Source organism: Triplophysa rosa, linkage group LG25 (assembly GCF_024868665.1).
Source record: "Triplophysa rosa linkage group LG25, Trosa_1v2, whole genome shotgun sequence".
In the NCBI taxonomy this organism is placed as follows: Eukaryota; Metazoa; Chordata; class Actinopteri; order Cypriniformes; family Nemacheilidae; genus Triplophysa; species Triplophysa rosa.
Genome location: NC_079914.1, coordinates 9,560,807 through 9,573,091, shown reverse-complemented (window position 1 = coordinate 9,573,091; position 12,285 = coordinate 9,560,807). Strand labels below are relative to the sequence as shown.

The window sequence follows — 12,285 nt, the reverse complement described above, 5'->3', positions numbered from 1 at the left end:
GTAGTAGTACTAGTGGACTTTTTAACTTTTGCCGAGTTCGAGGGAGTTATGCATTTATATGCTCTCATCTCGACTATTGCAATTCAATTTATGTAAGTATACTAGTTTGGTAGTTTTTATACTGCAAGTATGCTTAAGTTTTCTTTAAGTGAACATAACATGAAACCTCTAGTTTACCATTCATACATTATCTGTATTATATTGTTTCTATATAAACGTCCAAGCTTATAAGTAAAGAGTATTTAAAGGTCCAATGTTTAATCATTTACAGGTCCAATGTTTAATTTTTTGGAGGATCTACTGACAGAAATGCAATTTAATATGCATAACTATGTCTTCAGAGGTGTATAAAGAGCTTACATAATGAAGCGTTATGTTTTTAATAGAATGAGCTATTTCTATCTACATACACCGCGGGTCCCCTTGCATGGAATTTGCCATGTTGTTTCAGTAGCACTAAACGGACCAGAGCATGTGAGTGGAGCTGAGCGGTGAGAATTTCCACTCCCCACTCAAAGGAGCACCAGACCGCTCCGCTCAATTCCGCGCTCCGCTCAATTCCGCTCCCCGCTCACCTACAATTTCATCCCGCTCCGGTGAAATCGCTCCACGCTCGCTCAAATTTAAAATTCCTCTGCATGCCTAACACCTGCCGTTTTCAACGGAAGCCTTACCCCTCATTTACACCGCACGCATCTGCGGCACGTTATGGCTCCGACGCAGCTACCGGAACTGATCGCGGTTATTCTAGTCTATGCTTCAGCTGCGATCGGTGCCTCCTCTTCAGGGGAAGCTGGAATTCAAAATACGTGTTCAGCGCTTCACGTGAACCTATGTGCATCACGCATCATGTCAAAATACATGCATGCTGCAGATGCGTCAAAAGGGTTTATGATAAAAGAGACGCTCGCGTTCAGAAGACACTGCGTTAACACTTAACTCTGATTACACATGAGACTAAGCGAGTATCTAGCAAATGCGAGCGTCTCTTTTATTAAAAACCCTTTCGACGCGTCTGTAGCAGGCACGTATTTTGACATGACGCAACACACACACGATGGGCTAAATACATGTTTTGCCGAGCTTCGCATAACTGCTTCCCATGAAGAGGAGTCACGGATCGCCACTGTGTTTACACCAGACTTCTCTCCTTCACAACGAACGATTTTTGAAGTACAGGCTGACAGTTTTGTTAATTATTGAAGGCACAGGTGAATTCTGGGTGGATTTGTGCATGCCCTAGACTCGTGGTGTGAGCAGTATCAGAGCGGAACCGGAGCGATACAGAGCGTTCGCTCCGGCCTTTGGATAAAAACCCGCTCCGCGCTCCGACTATATTTCGCTCGCTTCCCGCTCCGCTCACATGCTCTGAAACAGACAATATGCTCTACAGAGAGCGTTTCGTAAATACGTAATTCCTTCGGCAAAGAAGTGAAAACGTGACATTTTAGCCCTGGTTCACCCACCTTAGTGCTTCAAAAAGGAGGGGTGGAGTGAGCCGTTGGTTGCAATTCATAACCTCACCACTAGATGCTGCTAAATTTCATACACTAAACCTTTAATAGGCTACTTAATCAAAAGAGTAAATACACCTAGTATACCTAGAATACTTTTGGGTATATCTCCATCAAAAGATTGAGTGCAAGTATAGGCCAAATATACATAAAAAGTAGACTGAAAGTATACTTTGTATCTTAGTTTAAAAGGCGTATTTTAGCAGACTTAAACTTTTTTTAATTGCTAAATATATCTTGCAGTGGAAGGTACATTTCAAAATGTAAATACATAAAATGAATATAAACATTTACATAATGTAGAAATGTGACAGTCTGGTCTATTCAATCGACATGTAATGGTTTACTTTTGCTTATTGACGGGTAAATACAGTCATCGAAAGCATATGTCAAGCAAACAAACAAAGCAATCGGATGCATTTTTTTCTTCTGAGGTTTATTTATATATGTATTTAACCACAAATACACGGACGGACAGACAGACAAGCTATACTACCATAAATAGCTTTCTCCATGGCAACTCCAGCAAGCCCCTCCTCGTCTTATCTCCTTCACAAAGTAATTCCACTGATTACCCATCGCCCCGTTTTCCATTTCTCACCCCAGACATCCCCCACTTCATCATTCAAAGTCAACCACAGCCCCCTTGACTTTATCTCTTTGATTCAAGATTTTCATAGCTTTGTCTAAACCCTGCACGAAGTGAATGCAAATCAGGTTAAGCACATTTCGCGAGGACCCGTCAGGTCAGTTCTGAAAAATCAGCTGCTTATGAAAGGAAACGAGGCATCTTAGTGCGGCAGCTGAGGTCTTATGCAGATATCTGCGAGAGAGGAGACTTTATGAGATCATCCCGACTGAAATAATAAACATACAGCTGCTCATTAATTGCCTAAAGCCGCAGAGAAAGTGAATAATAAATGTGCAGTAAGTTCATAGCTAGTCATAGAAGAAGCTAGTTTGAGTTTTTAGCTCTTTAGTAAAGATCTGGCATGGCATGGAAATGAATCTTGTGTTGATGAAGTAATCAAAGTCCCTTTTGTTCTCCCTCCCGATTTCCAGAATGACTCCTGGAGCGAGCTGTACTCCTTCGCCCTGTTCAAGGCCATGAGCCATATGCTGTGTATCGGGTACGGGCGCCAGGCCCCTGAGAGTATGTCTGATATCTGGTTGACCATGCTGAGCATGATCGTGGGAGCCACCTGCTACGCCATGTTCATCGGCCACGCCACCGCCCTCATACAGTCGTTGGACTCGTCCCGTCGCCAGTACCAGGAGAAGGTGGGTGACACGCTGCCTAAACACACACACACGCACCGTAACACCTGCAGATGACCTTCTCATGTGTCGCCGATCGTTTGATCTCGCCAGATCAAAGTCGGTCCCATCATCTGTTTGCAACCTCTCAGGTCAACTATCCCAACAGCAGAGGATTCTTGGAGTTCGCCGCAATCTGGTCTCCCTCACATCTGATCAGTTGTCGACCCCTCCCACTGCTGTAATTCTGTTGTCTTTGATTTCTAATCACGGCATCTGGTGTTTGTTTACACCTGCAACGCTCGGTTCGCAGCTTGTCACTTGTCAGAAACTATTTGGTTTAACTTAAGTGTGCTGACTTCCCTCTGGACATGGCTCATTTTCTGTTTCTGGAAGTAGATGATGATCGGTGTTTAGAATAGGTAACTAATTGAGGGGTTTTAAGGAAACTTCTCAGAAATTTGAGGACAACCAGGTAAAAAGGCCTGCATTTGAAGCTATTAGAAAATCCCCAGTGGCCGTCAGTCAGGTCACATTACAAATAAAATCAGGTAAAAATGTGACTTCACTGCAAAAAAAATTCTTGCTTAGCATTTTTGTCTTGTTGTCAGGTACAAATATCTACGAATTCTTAAATCAAGATACATTTACTTGACTTTAAAGAATGTGAACTAAGATTTAGTCTTTCTTTTTAGAAACGAAAATATTAGAATTATGTAAGTTTATGTTTAAATCTAGAATTTTTTTGCCTATATAGTTTTACCTTTTACTACCTAATAAATTGATTCAACATGTGTTTTTAGGTTGACAGGACAAATACTGTTGTTAAGTCAACTTACCAAATTGTTGAGACAGCAAAAACTTAAAACGAACAAAATTTATTTTATTTTATTTCTTATGTCACTTTCCCTGTGAAGTAAATTTATCTTGTAATTCAAGTTTATTTTCTCACCCCTTTGCAAATATTTTAAAACGCACTTCATTTTTTTGGAAAAACAATCTTAAGTCATTAAATGTATCTTATTTAAGATTTTTTTAAAGCTTGTTGAAGCTTGAATTAACAACTTTTCTTACCTCATTGGCAGATATCATTGCTTGTTTTAGGCATAAATTCCCTTAATTTTTATAAAGCGTTTTCAGAAAACAAGGCTAAACTTAAAGTAATTTACTTCTCTTACAAATGTATCTCGATTTAAAGGAATCCCCCATGTGGTTGATAAGCGCAATTGTCTGTTACCAGTGTTGTAAATAATGTCGCTGTATAAGCTTCCCTGTGGGCACCGCACTACACGTGAATTTGTTTACTAAGCTGATGGAAGCGGCTAATGCAGAAACGTTGTTTGGAAACCATGTCGCACTCCTCCGCAGGCAGGAGTGTACCGACCCGAACACAGAACTTACAGACTGTGGTTGTATCCGCTATGAGGCTGTTCAGGCAGCAGCGGCAGTAGAATTCATCCGGTTAAGAGTTGTTCTACTACTGAAATAATTTTAGAGAGATTTTTTTTAAATCGAAAAACTACAAAGTGTTGCTTTAACAATTTTTAGACATTTGTACTGGAAAACAAGACAAAACACTAAGTAAGAACTTTTTTTTTTCAGTGTACCAGAGTATTTTAGTCCATTTATAACGGCACATCTTTCTGATAGTCTTTATAGAAACTTATCTCTTTTTATTTTACTCTAAAATTGAATATATTAGGATAACACTTGAAGAAATGATATAATGCCTAGTTTCCCAGAAGAACTGTCAGTGGAGCTCATCAAATCTTGCTTGAGGCGATAGACTTTCCTCTTCATTAACCATTAGCAAAGGAGCCGCTTGTTGTCAGATAGCAGGGCTGTTAAGGCCGAGGGGAACTGGAGTGTGGTAACAGCTTCACAAAAGCTACTCTTAGAATCTGATAAAGAGCACATGGTTGACTACTCGTAGTTTAATCCTCCTTATACGGAACAGAATAAACATATAATGCGGTTCCTTTGTACCAAAACACTGACATTGATGGGGAGTGTGGTTCATGATTGCTGACTGTGCATATTCAAGACGAAGGGGATCTCACAGGTGGGACGCTGATGGTGGTTCTTGTGCTTAAAGGGATAGTTCAACTAAAAATAATAATTCTGTCATCATTTACTTACCCTCATGTCAATCCAAACCTCTATGACTTTATTTCTTTAACAGAACACAAAATAAGATATTTTAAAGAACGTTGGTAACCAAATAACACTGACCCCCATTGACTTCCATTGTTTAGACTAGTGTTGTCACGGTACCAAAATTTCAGTAGTCTGTACCAATACAAGTAAAGTTCCACGGTTCTCGGTACCAATTTCGGTACCAAAGCAAAACACCAGTTGAAACACAATTTTATTAATAAAGCTCATTGTTATTATAAATGTATAGAAAGCAATGCCATTTTGTATACATGAAGTATAAGTTAATTGTTGCTGAAACTGTTGTGTGCTCACTGGGGTCTTTCATGCTGATGAACATCCTCCTCAGTCTGCTGCTGTATAAGACAAATAGAATAAACTTCAGTAAGTCAACTGACTGAACAAACATGCATATGCAATATTAAAAAAAACATCAGTTTTTATACTGCATTTACACAAGATTACTTACATTAAGGTAACTGTATATTAAAATAATAAATGCAACAGATAGATTTTTCTTTAGTTTAAATGTGGCTTTTTAAACCTAATAGAGTTATCTATCCAAGACATACACATATTGCTAGTCATACAGTTAGTATGATAGTTTTCTAGCACATAGATTTCAGATAAGCCTATATAAAATAGGTACTGTAAACCCCACCCTGTCCTCCCACTTATTTTACCCCATTACAGTTATAAAAGCATTAAATGGTTAATAAAGACACTTGACTGGATTAGCACTGGCGCTAACAAATTAAGACGCAAACAGGGACATTTAATTTAACGTAACCTTTAACTTAACATATGCTACAACATTCATAATGCAAACGCGAACAGAATTTGAAACTTACCGCTTGAACTTGTTAACTTAAATCCGGATGCTTCCTCGTTTCACCACAAAACTCTGTTCGTTTTCTTCGTGATATGACTTTAATCTGAAGTATTTCTGTGCGCATCTCTTGTGGATCGGAGCCGCGCTTATCCGCTCATCACGTATTATTGCGTCTATAAAAAGTTTCCAACTGACAACCTGTCAGACAGAGCATCAGTACCCGGTTGACCCGGTACGTCGGTACTACCGGGTCTTGTGAAAATTAGGTACGGCCAACTTTTTTATTTTTAGGTACCGACTTGGACCCGACGTAGAGTCATATACAGGTATGTAAGACACTTAATTGTGTCTCCGCAGGGGACTATAAAGGTTGTGTAAACACGCTATTTTTTTGCCACTTGGATGCAGTATTTATGTGGTTTAACCTCTCTAGACAGGCACCGTGTCCTTGTAGGTCCCCCATCATCTCATCACGTCCAACTCTTCCTCTTGTGCAAAATCCAACGGATTGCCAAAAAGCAACAGATGAATGGGACATTAACCATTACATAATGAGAATTGCATTACTCAATGCTGGCTTTCAAGCACCTGTTTATGATACAGATCTCAGATCAGCTTTCTCTCAGATGCACCCTAGGGATCTGTGGTTGTATGTACAGATGTGCTGAGATGTAATGATCCGGCTGTATCAATCGACTGTTGCAGTTAAAATGCTCTCTATTCATGCATTAAATATGACATATACCGTAATAACTGCTACAATGGAGATACAGCAAATTATGTGATGTATGCATTTGATTTAACAGTAATTTATTACTTTTCCTCATGTAGAAGTTGAGAAGAAAATCAGCTTTTTCATTTTAGGTGTATTTTTTATTACAGAGAATATAAGGGACCTAAAGTAGGGCTTTGCATAAACCATAATCCAAGTTGGCATCAGGTTTTCTGTGGGATTAAATGCAGCTGTAGATGAACCGATGGAGCATATGGATGGAAAGCTTTATGTACAATTCACATGAAACAGACTTTCATCCCTTTTCCTCTGTGACCACGAAGACCTTGATGCTTTGGCAGATGGTCATGATGAGAAATATACCATCTCTACGGCATTGAAAAACATCCCCGCCCCTCTGATGTTTCTGTGGGTTTCTGAACTGTTTGATTCATGAGCTGGCCAGGTTTAAAAGTCATTCAGTCATTTATTTGGAGACAGAATGAGCAAAATTAAAGAAACGGTTCATCCATAAATGAACATTTTGAAACTTTTCTTTCACTCTCATGTCGCTCCAAACCCTTTTTTTCTGGATTTACTATCCACTGTTTGGGTTTGAAACAACATTGGTGACAGAATTCTCATTCAGTCGACTATTTTAGGACAAAGGTGATCATATCCAAAAATATTACATAACACTACATATCGTTTTGGATGACTTTTGTTAGGAAGCTTATGATTGTTAATCTACCTGCGCAGAGGTTGCCAGATGTGTAGCTTGTTTGGCTGAAACTAGGCTAATGCTAGCTCTGTCCTGTCACTGGATATATATTGCTCTCTATTCATAGATGTCATGTGTATTTTTTATGTCAAAGGAATGCCAGAAATTCTCCTCACTTTGGTGTCTTTTAGTGAAAAACGTCCACTCCTATCTTTGACTGAGCGTTCATAGTAAATTGTTATTTTGTAACTATTTACTGTATATCAGATGACAGGAAAATTGCAGTACCTGGAGTAGTGCGTCAAAAATAGAGACGAGGCGTCCGTCCAGTGCTTTCAGTGAAAATGTAAAGACGTTTTGTCACCTCGCCACACACCAGATCTGATATTGATATACACGCGCTCTCTCTCTCTCTCTCGGTTTAAGCTATAGCCCATCTCGGCCTAATGCCTGGTTCGATTTAAAGTTTTCTCTAGTCTTTCCAATGCTTATACACAGACTTTAAATCGTGATTGCAACACGGTCTGCGTAATTGTCTTTGGCTAAACACCTTGTCTTACTCAAGACTGGCTGAATGAATCGAACACAAGTGAAAAGAGGCTTTCTTGATTGAAAGGGACAAAGTGCAAATTACAGAGTTTGTCGAACTGGACGAGTTAAGGTTGCTAACTGATGGTGTGCAAGAAAATATATAAACTTGGTTTTGTCAGCGTTAAACAGAGACCAACTTTTTGGGCCAAAAGTCATTCCTGTATTTCACTGTATTTTTATAGTATGCAATGAAATCATGCATCAATATGCAATTTTACGTTTCAAACGGACATGGTTGGAATTGCAGCTTTAAAGGGATAGTTCACCAAAAACAAAAAATTGTCATCATTTATTCACCCTTTTGTCATTTCAGACCTGTACGACTTGAAAAAAATATTTTTTGAAGAATGTTGGTGACCGAACAACGGCGGTACCCATTCACTTCTATTGTATGGACACAAAACCAATGCAAGTCAATGGGTACCGCCATTGTTCGGTTACATGAGTATATTCTCATGTTAAATATTCTGATACACAATGACATACAGGGCGTGTTGGCACCCCCAGCTGTTCCTGTCAGTCGTGTGCGATTGTATAATTCTCTTATCCAGTTGTAATTAATTAAGAATGGAATTAGATTAGGATTCAAGGCGGATTACAGAAACAAAAGTCTTTTTTATAAAACAGCTTCATGATGGGATTTCCACTCCGAGCTAATTCAAGTCAGTCACTTCTCCTCCCATGATTCCACATCCAGTTATTATCATTTTATTAGAAAATTTAAATTAGACATTAAATTAAATGATAATTAAATAATAAATATTAAAATATAGAGCACAGTTCCCACATGAAAATATATTGAGTAACATTAAAATGTTATATATACTGTATGTTAAAGGTTCTGTGTGTCTAGTGGCATCTAGTGGTCAGGTTGTGAATTGCAACCAATGGCTCAGTCCTTCCTTTCAAAGCACTAGGGTGGCTGACACAGGACAAAGATGTCGTCATGTTTTCGCTTCTTTGCCGAAAGAGATAACGTATTTACGAAACCCGCGGTGTATGTAGATAGAAATAGCTCATTCTAAGGTAATAAAAACATAACGCTTCATTATGTAAGGTCTTTATACACCTCTGAACACATAGTTATGTATATTATATTGCATTTCTGTCAATAGATCTTCCTTAATCTCACACATTGACTGCGTACCAAGAATGATTGTTTTAATACCTTTCTAAAGTCAGAATCATAAAAATCATGTAAATACAGTATGTTATTATTGACCAGAATCAAATAGTTTAGCTTTACACAGCATAATGTATAACAGCGATTTATGTTCCTTGTTTCTATACATCTAAAGCTCCTTGACCTGAACAAGGTTGAGGACCTTTGATCTATAGCTTCTACATCTGTCAGGCGTTGTTGGATTTTATTACATGAAACCTCTCATTGCTTTGCTCTAACAAAAGGAAAGACCCAATAACCATGTGTTGTTTCCACCATTTTGTTTTTTGCTTCTTGATATTCTCCTAGATATTCATCTATGTATGGATTGTGTCCCTTGCATGAGCATCAGATCGCACCCTGTTAGTCTCTCTGAGAATCGACCCAAGGCACATCTAAAGCTGAGCGTGTGTCACGGCGCACATACTGACAGTTATTACCCACATGCATTCATCCTACACCACCTCTCCATCCACGAGGTCACTAAGGAGCGTCACCCCTCCCCCACATCATTATCCCACTGTGCACATGACCCACTAGAGTCGACATCTGTGGGGATATGACAGATGAGAGGACGTGATGATGCTTCAGAAATATTGTAACACAAGGTTCAAATTTAGCAAACTGTACTGTATATAGCCTTAAGTTCTTCATCAATCTGTGATAGAATCTAGACTTTTTGACACAAAAGTAACCATAACCTTTACCTTACAAGAGAACTATTGGTCTGTGTGTTTAGAAAGACATATCTCAATTTTTTCAATTTTCTTGTTGTTGGCCATTATTGCCTTCATACATCAGTGTGTGAGGTACTGTTGCAGTGACGCGTTACAAAGCAGATGTTATAAACACACTTAATAACCTCCACGCTCTACCAAGATCAAGATTGTTATATAACCTGCTACTTTGCAATATTTGGAGTCGTTTTCTAAATCTGACACTTTTGCTGTCCTGTTAAATATACTATTTCTAGACATACTGTACATAACATCGCCAAGTTGTCACCATATTTTAATGAACATGTTTGGTTGGATTCATTATCATTAGATGGCTTTAGTCAGAAACATATCTGTTACAATCGCTTTCATACAATAATGCATCAAGATAATAACCAGAAAGCCATAACAACAGACAAAAAGATCAACTACACGGAGCGTTCTTTTATTTCATCGTACTTCTGCTTGGAGAACATCACATTATCATGTTTCCCGAAATAGCAGGAACGCCCAACGTTTTCCAATAGGAAAACAAGCCTGTATGTTTAATTATTTACTTTCATCTGTGTTTAGTGATCCCGCACGTCTCCACAACGGAGGGCATGTTGCTTTTGACATGGCAACTCACACATTGGTGTCTGAAATGTTTTGGCGAAATGTTGGTTAGCAATGGTGATCTGTAAAAATGTTCATTTTCATCGTGTGTTCTTTTGTCTTTTCAGTACAAGCAAGTTGAGCAGTACATGTCTTTCCATAAACTTCCGGCTGATTTCCGGCAGAAGATCCACGACTACTATGAGCATCGATACCAGGGCAAGATGTTCGATGAAGAAAGCATTTTGGAGGAGTTGAACGAGCCGCTACGAGAGGTAGAGTGTTCATGTAGCTCACTTGGTAAAGCATTCCCAGGATTCACATATACTGATAAAAAATGAATAGACTGAAAGCACTGCCAAACATGTAAAATGTATTTCTTTGTTTCTTTATCCACCTGCAGGAAATAGTCAACTTCAACTGCCGGAAGCTGGTGGCGTCTATGCCTCTGTTTGCAAACGCAGATCCCAATTTTGTTACAGGTATGCTAACAAAACTCCGCTTCGAAGTCTTCCAACCAGGAGATTACATCATTCGCGAGGGCACCATCGGCAAGAAGATGTACTTCATCCAGCATGGTGTAGTCAGCATTTTGACCAAAGGGAATATAGGCATGAAGCTCTCCGATGGCTCTTATTTTGGGGGTAAGGAACACACATCGAGATCATTTCATTTATCGTGAGACATACTGCATGTTGCAGTTATTTTATGCATAAATGTTATTATTATACTTGTATATTATCTAAAGGTATTCTATTGAAATTTTGTTCATAATTTGTGATCTTAAAGGTATTTTCATCAGAATGTGAAGGTACTCTGAAGGATGCGTGATATTTACGTTTTTGCGTATCTTTGCATCGTATATCTTTGCTCCCTCTTAAACCCTAACAGCTGCCTCGCGCTGAGAATATAGTGATATCACTGACATTTGAGCATGACTCCATCCTTTCTCCCTCCAGCGAGCTCTGTCCCACTTAAAATGCTGCAAACACAGAAGGCCGGGTGCTAGTGATCCAGAAAAAGAGCCAGTTCTTTTTCCACAGTCTTCAGGGCACGGTCTGGCCGGGCCACAGTACGGAGAGAGGCACAGAGTTCAGTGAGACTATGAACATACCCCGGGCTCGGGGTCCTGAACGAGGGCCACAGATAAAGAACAATGTGGCCAATTAATAACGTAATTAATGGAGCAGAACAGCGATGACAGAGCAATTTGTAACATCAACTGAGCTGCTTCCCTGGCTAAAAAAAATGACACTTTATATACTGTATATATATATATATGCATAGACGCTTTCAAAATATTGCTGTGAGCATCCAGATCAGCCTGGTGTGCTTTAATTTTAATTTAGTTCAGGAAAACAATATAGGCATGTTATATCACAGTGTCTTTGTACAGCTGTGATATACATTTTTTCATGTGCTTCTGTGATGTCACCTATTCTTCGTGCAGTTGTGATGAATAAGAGCTAGCGCGTGATATCACATGTTAAGTGACAGCTGGGGCTAAATTTAAGGCACCTCATCAAAGATCTGACAGTTCTGTTTTGCACGCTGGGATGTTGTGATATTTGGCAGGCTGCTGTCTTTGCAGGGTTATTATTGAAGGTGCTTCTCGCAGTTTTTTTATGTTTGGCAGTTCAGTTGTGGTGTTAGTTTCTTGTTGAGTTGTATCAAATATACAGTATTGTTAAATTTAGCGTTTTGTCGCTTGATTGCGGCCATCTTCTCAACTTATAATAAATCAAATATGTCAATCATCAAACACACTTGATTATCAAATCTGGGGCCTCATTTATAAAACGTGCGTATGCACAGATTTAAATCGTAAAAAGTGAAAAATACAAAATCCACGGCAGCGCTCGTATATAAAAACGGTCTTTGACGTGGAAAAGTGCGTAGAGCCACGTCAGGGTCTGAGTAGACGTACGCACTTTTGCTTGTCCGAGTGCTGCAGGATTTTGGAAATATAAGTCATTCTTACCGCTTGTATAGGATTAATTAGACATCATTAAAAGGCGGAGATCTGAAACTG

The 12,285-nt window shown here is 39.1% G+C and overlaps 1 protein-coding gene across 1 annotated transcript in view; it reads left to right on the top strand.

The window, feature by feature from the left end:
• hcn2b (hyperpolarization activated cyclic nucleotide-gated potassium channel 2b) overlaps positions 1-12,285 on the top strand; it is a 28,729-nt gene that overhangs the window by 9,957 nt on the left and 6,487 nt on the right. The window contains exons 4-6 of the mRNA XM_057325220.1: positions 2,577-2,795; positions 10,382-10,528; positions 10,657-10,897. Of these exons, the coding sequence (XP_057181203.1) occupies positions 2,577-2,795; positions 10,382-10,528; positions 10,657-10,897 (607 nt within the window). The remainder of the gene's footprint in view (positions 1-2,576; positions 2,796-10,381; positions 10,529-10,656; positions 10,898-12,285) is intronic.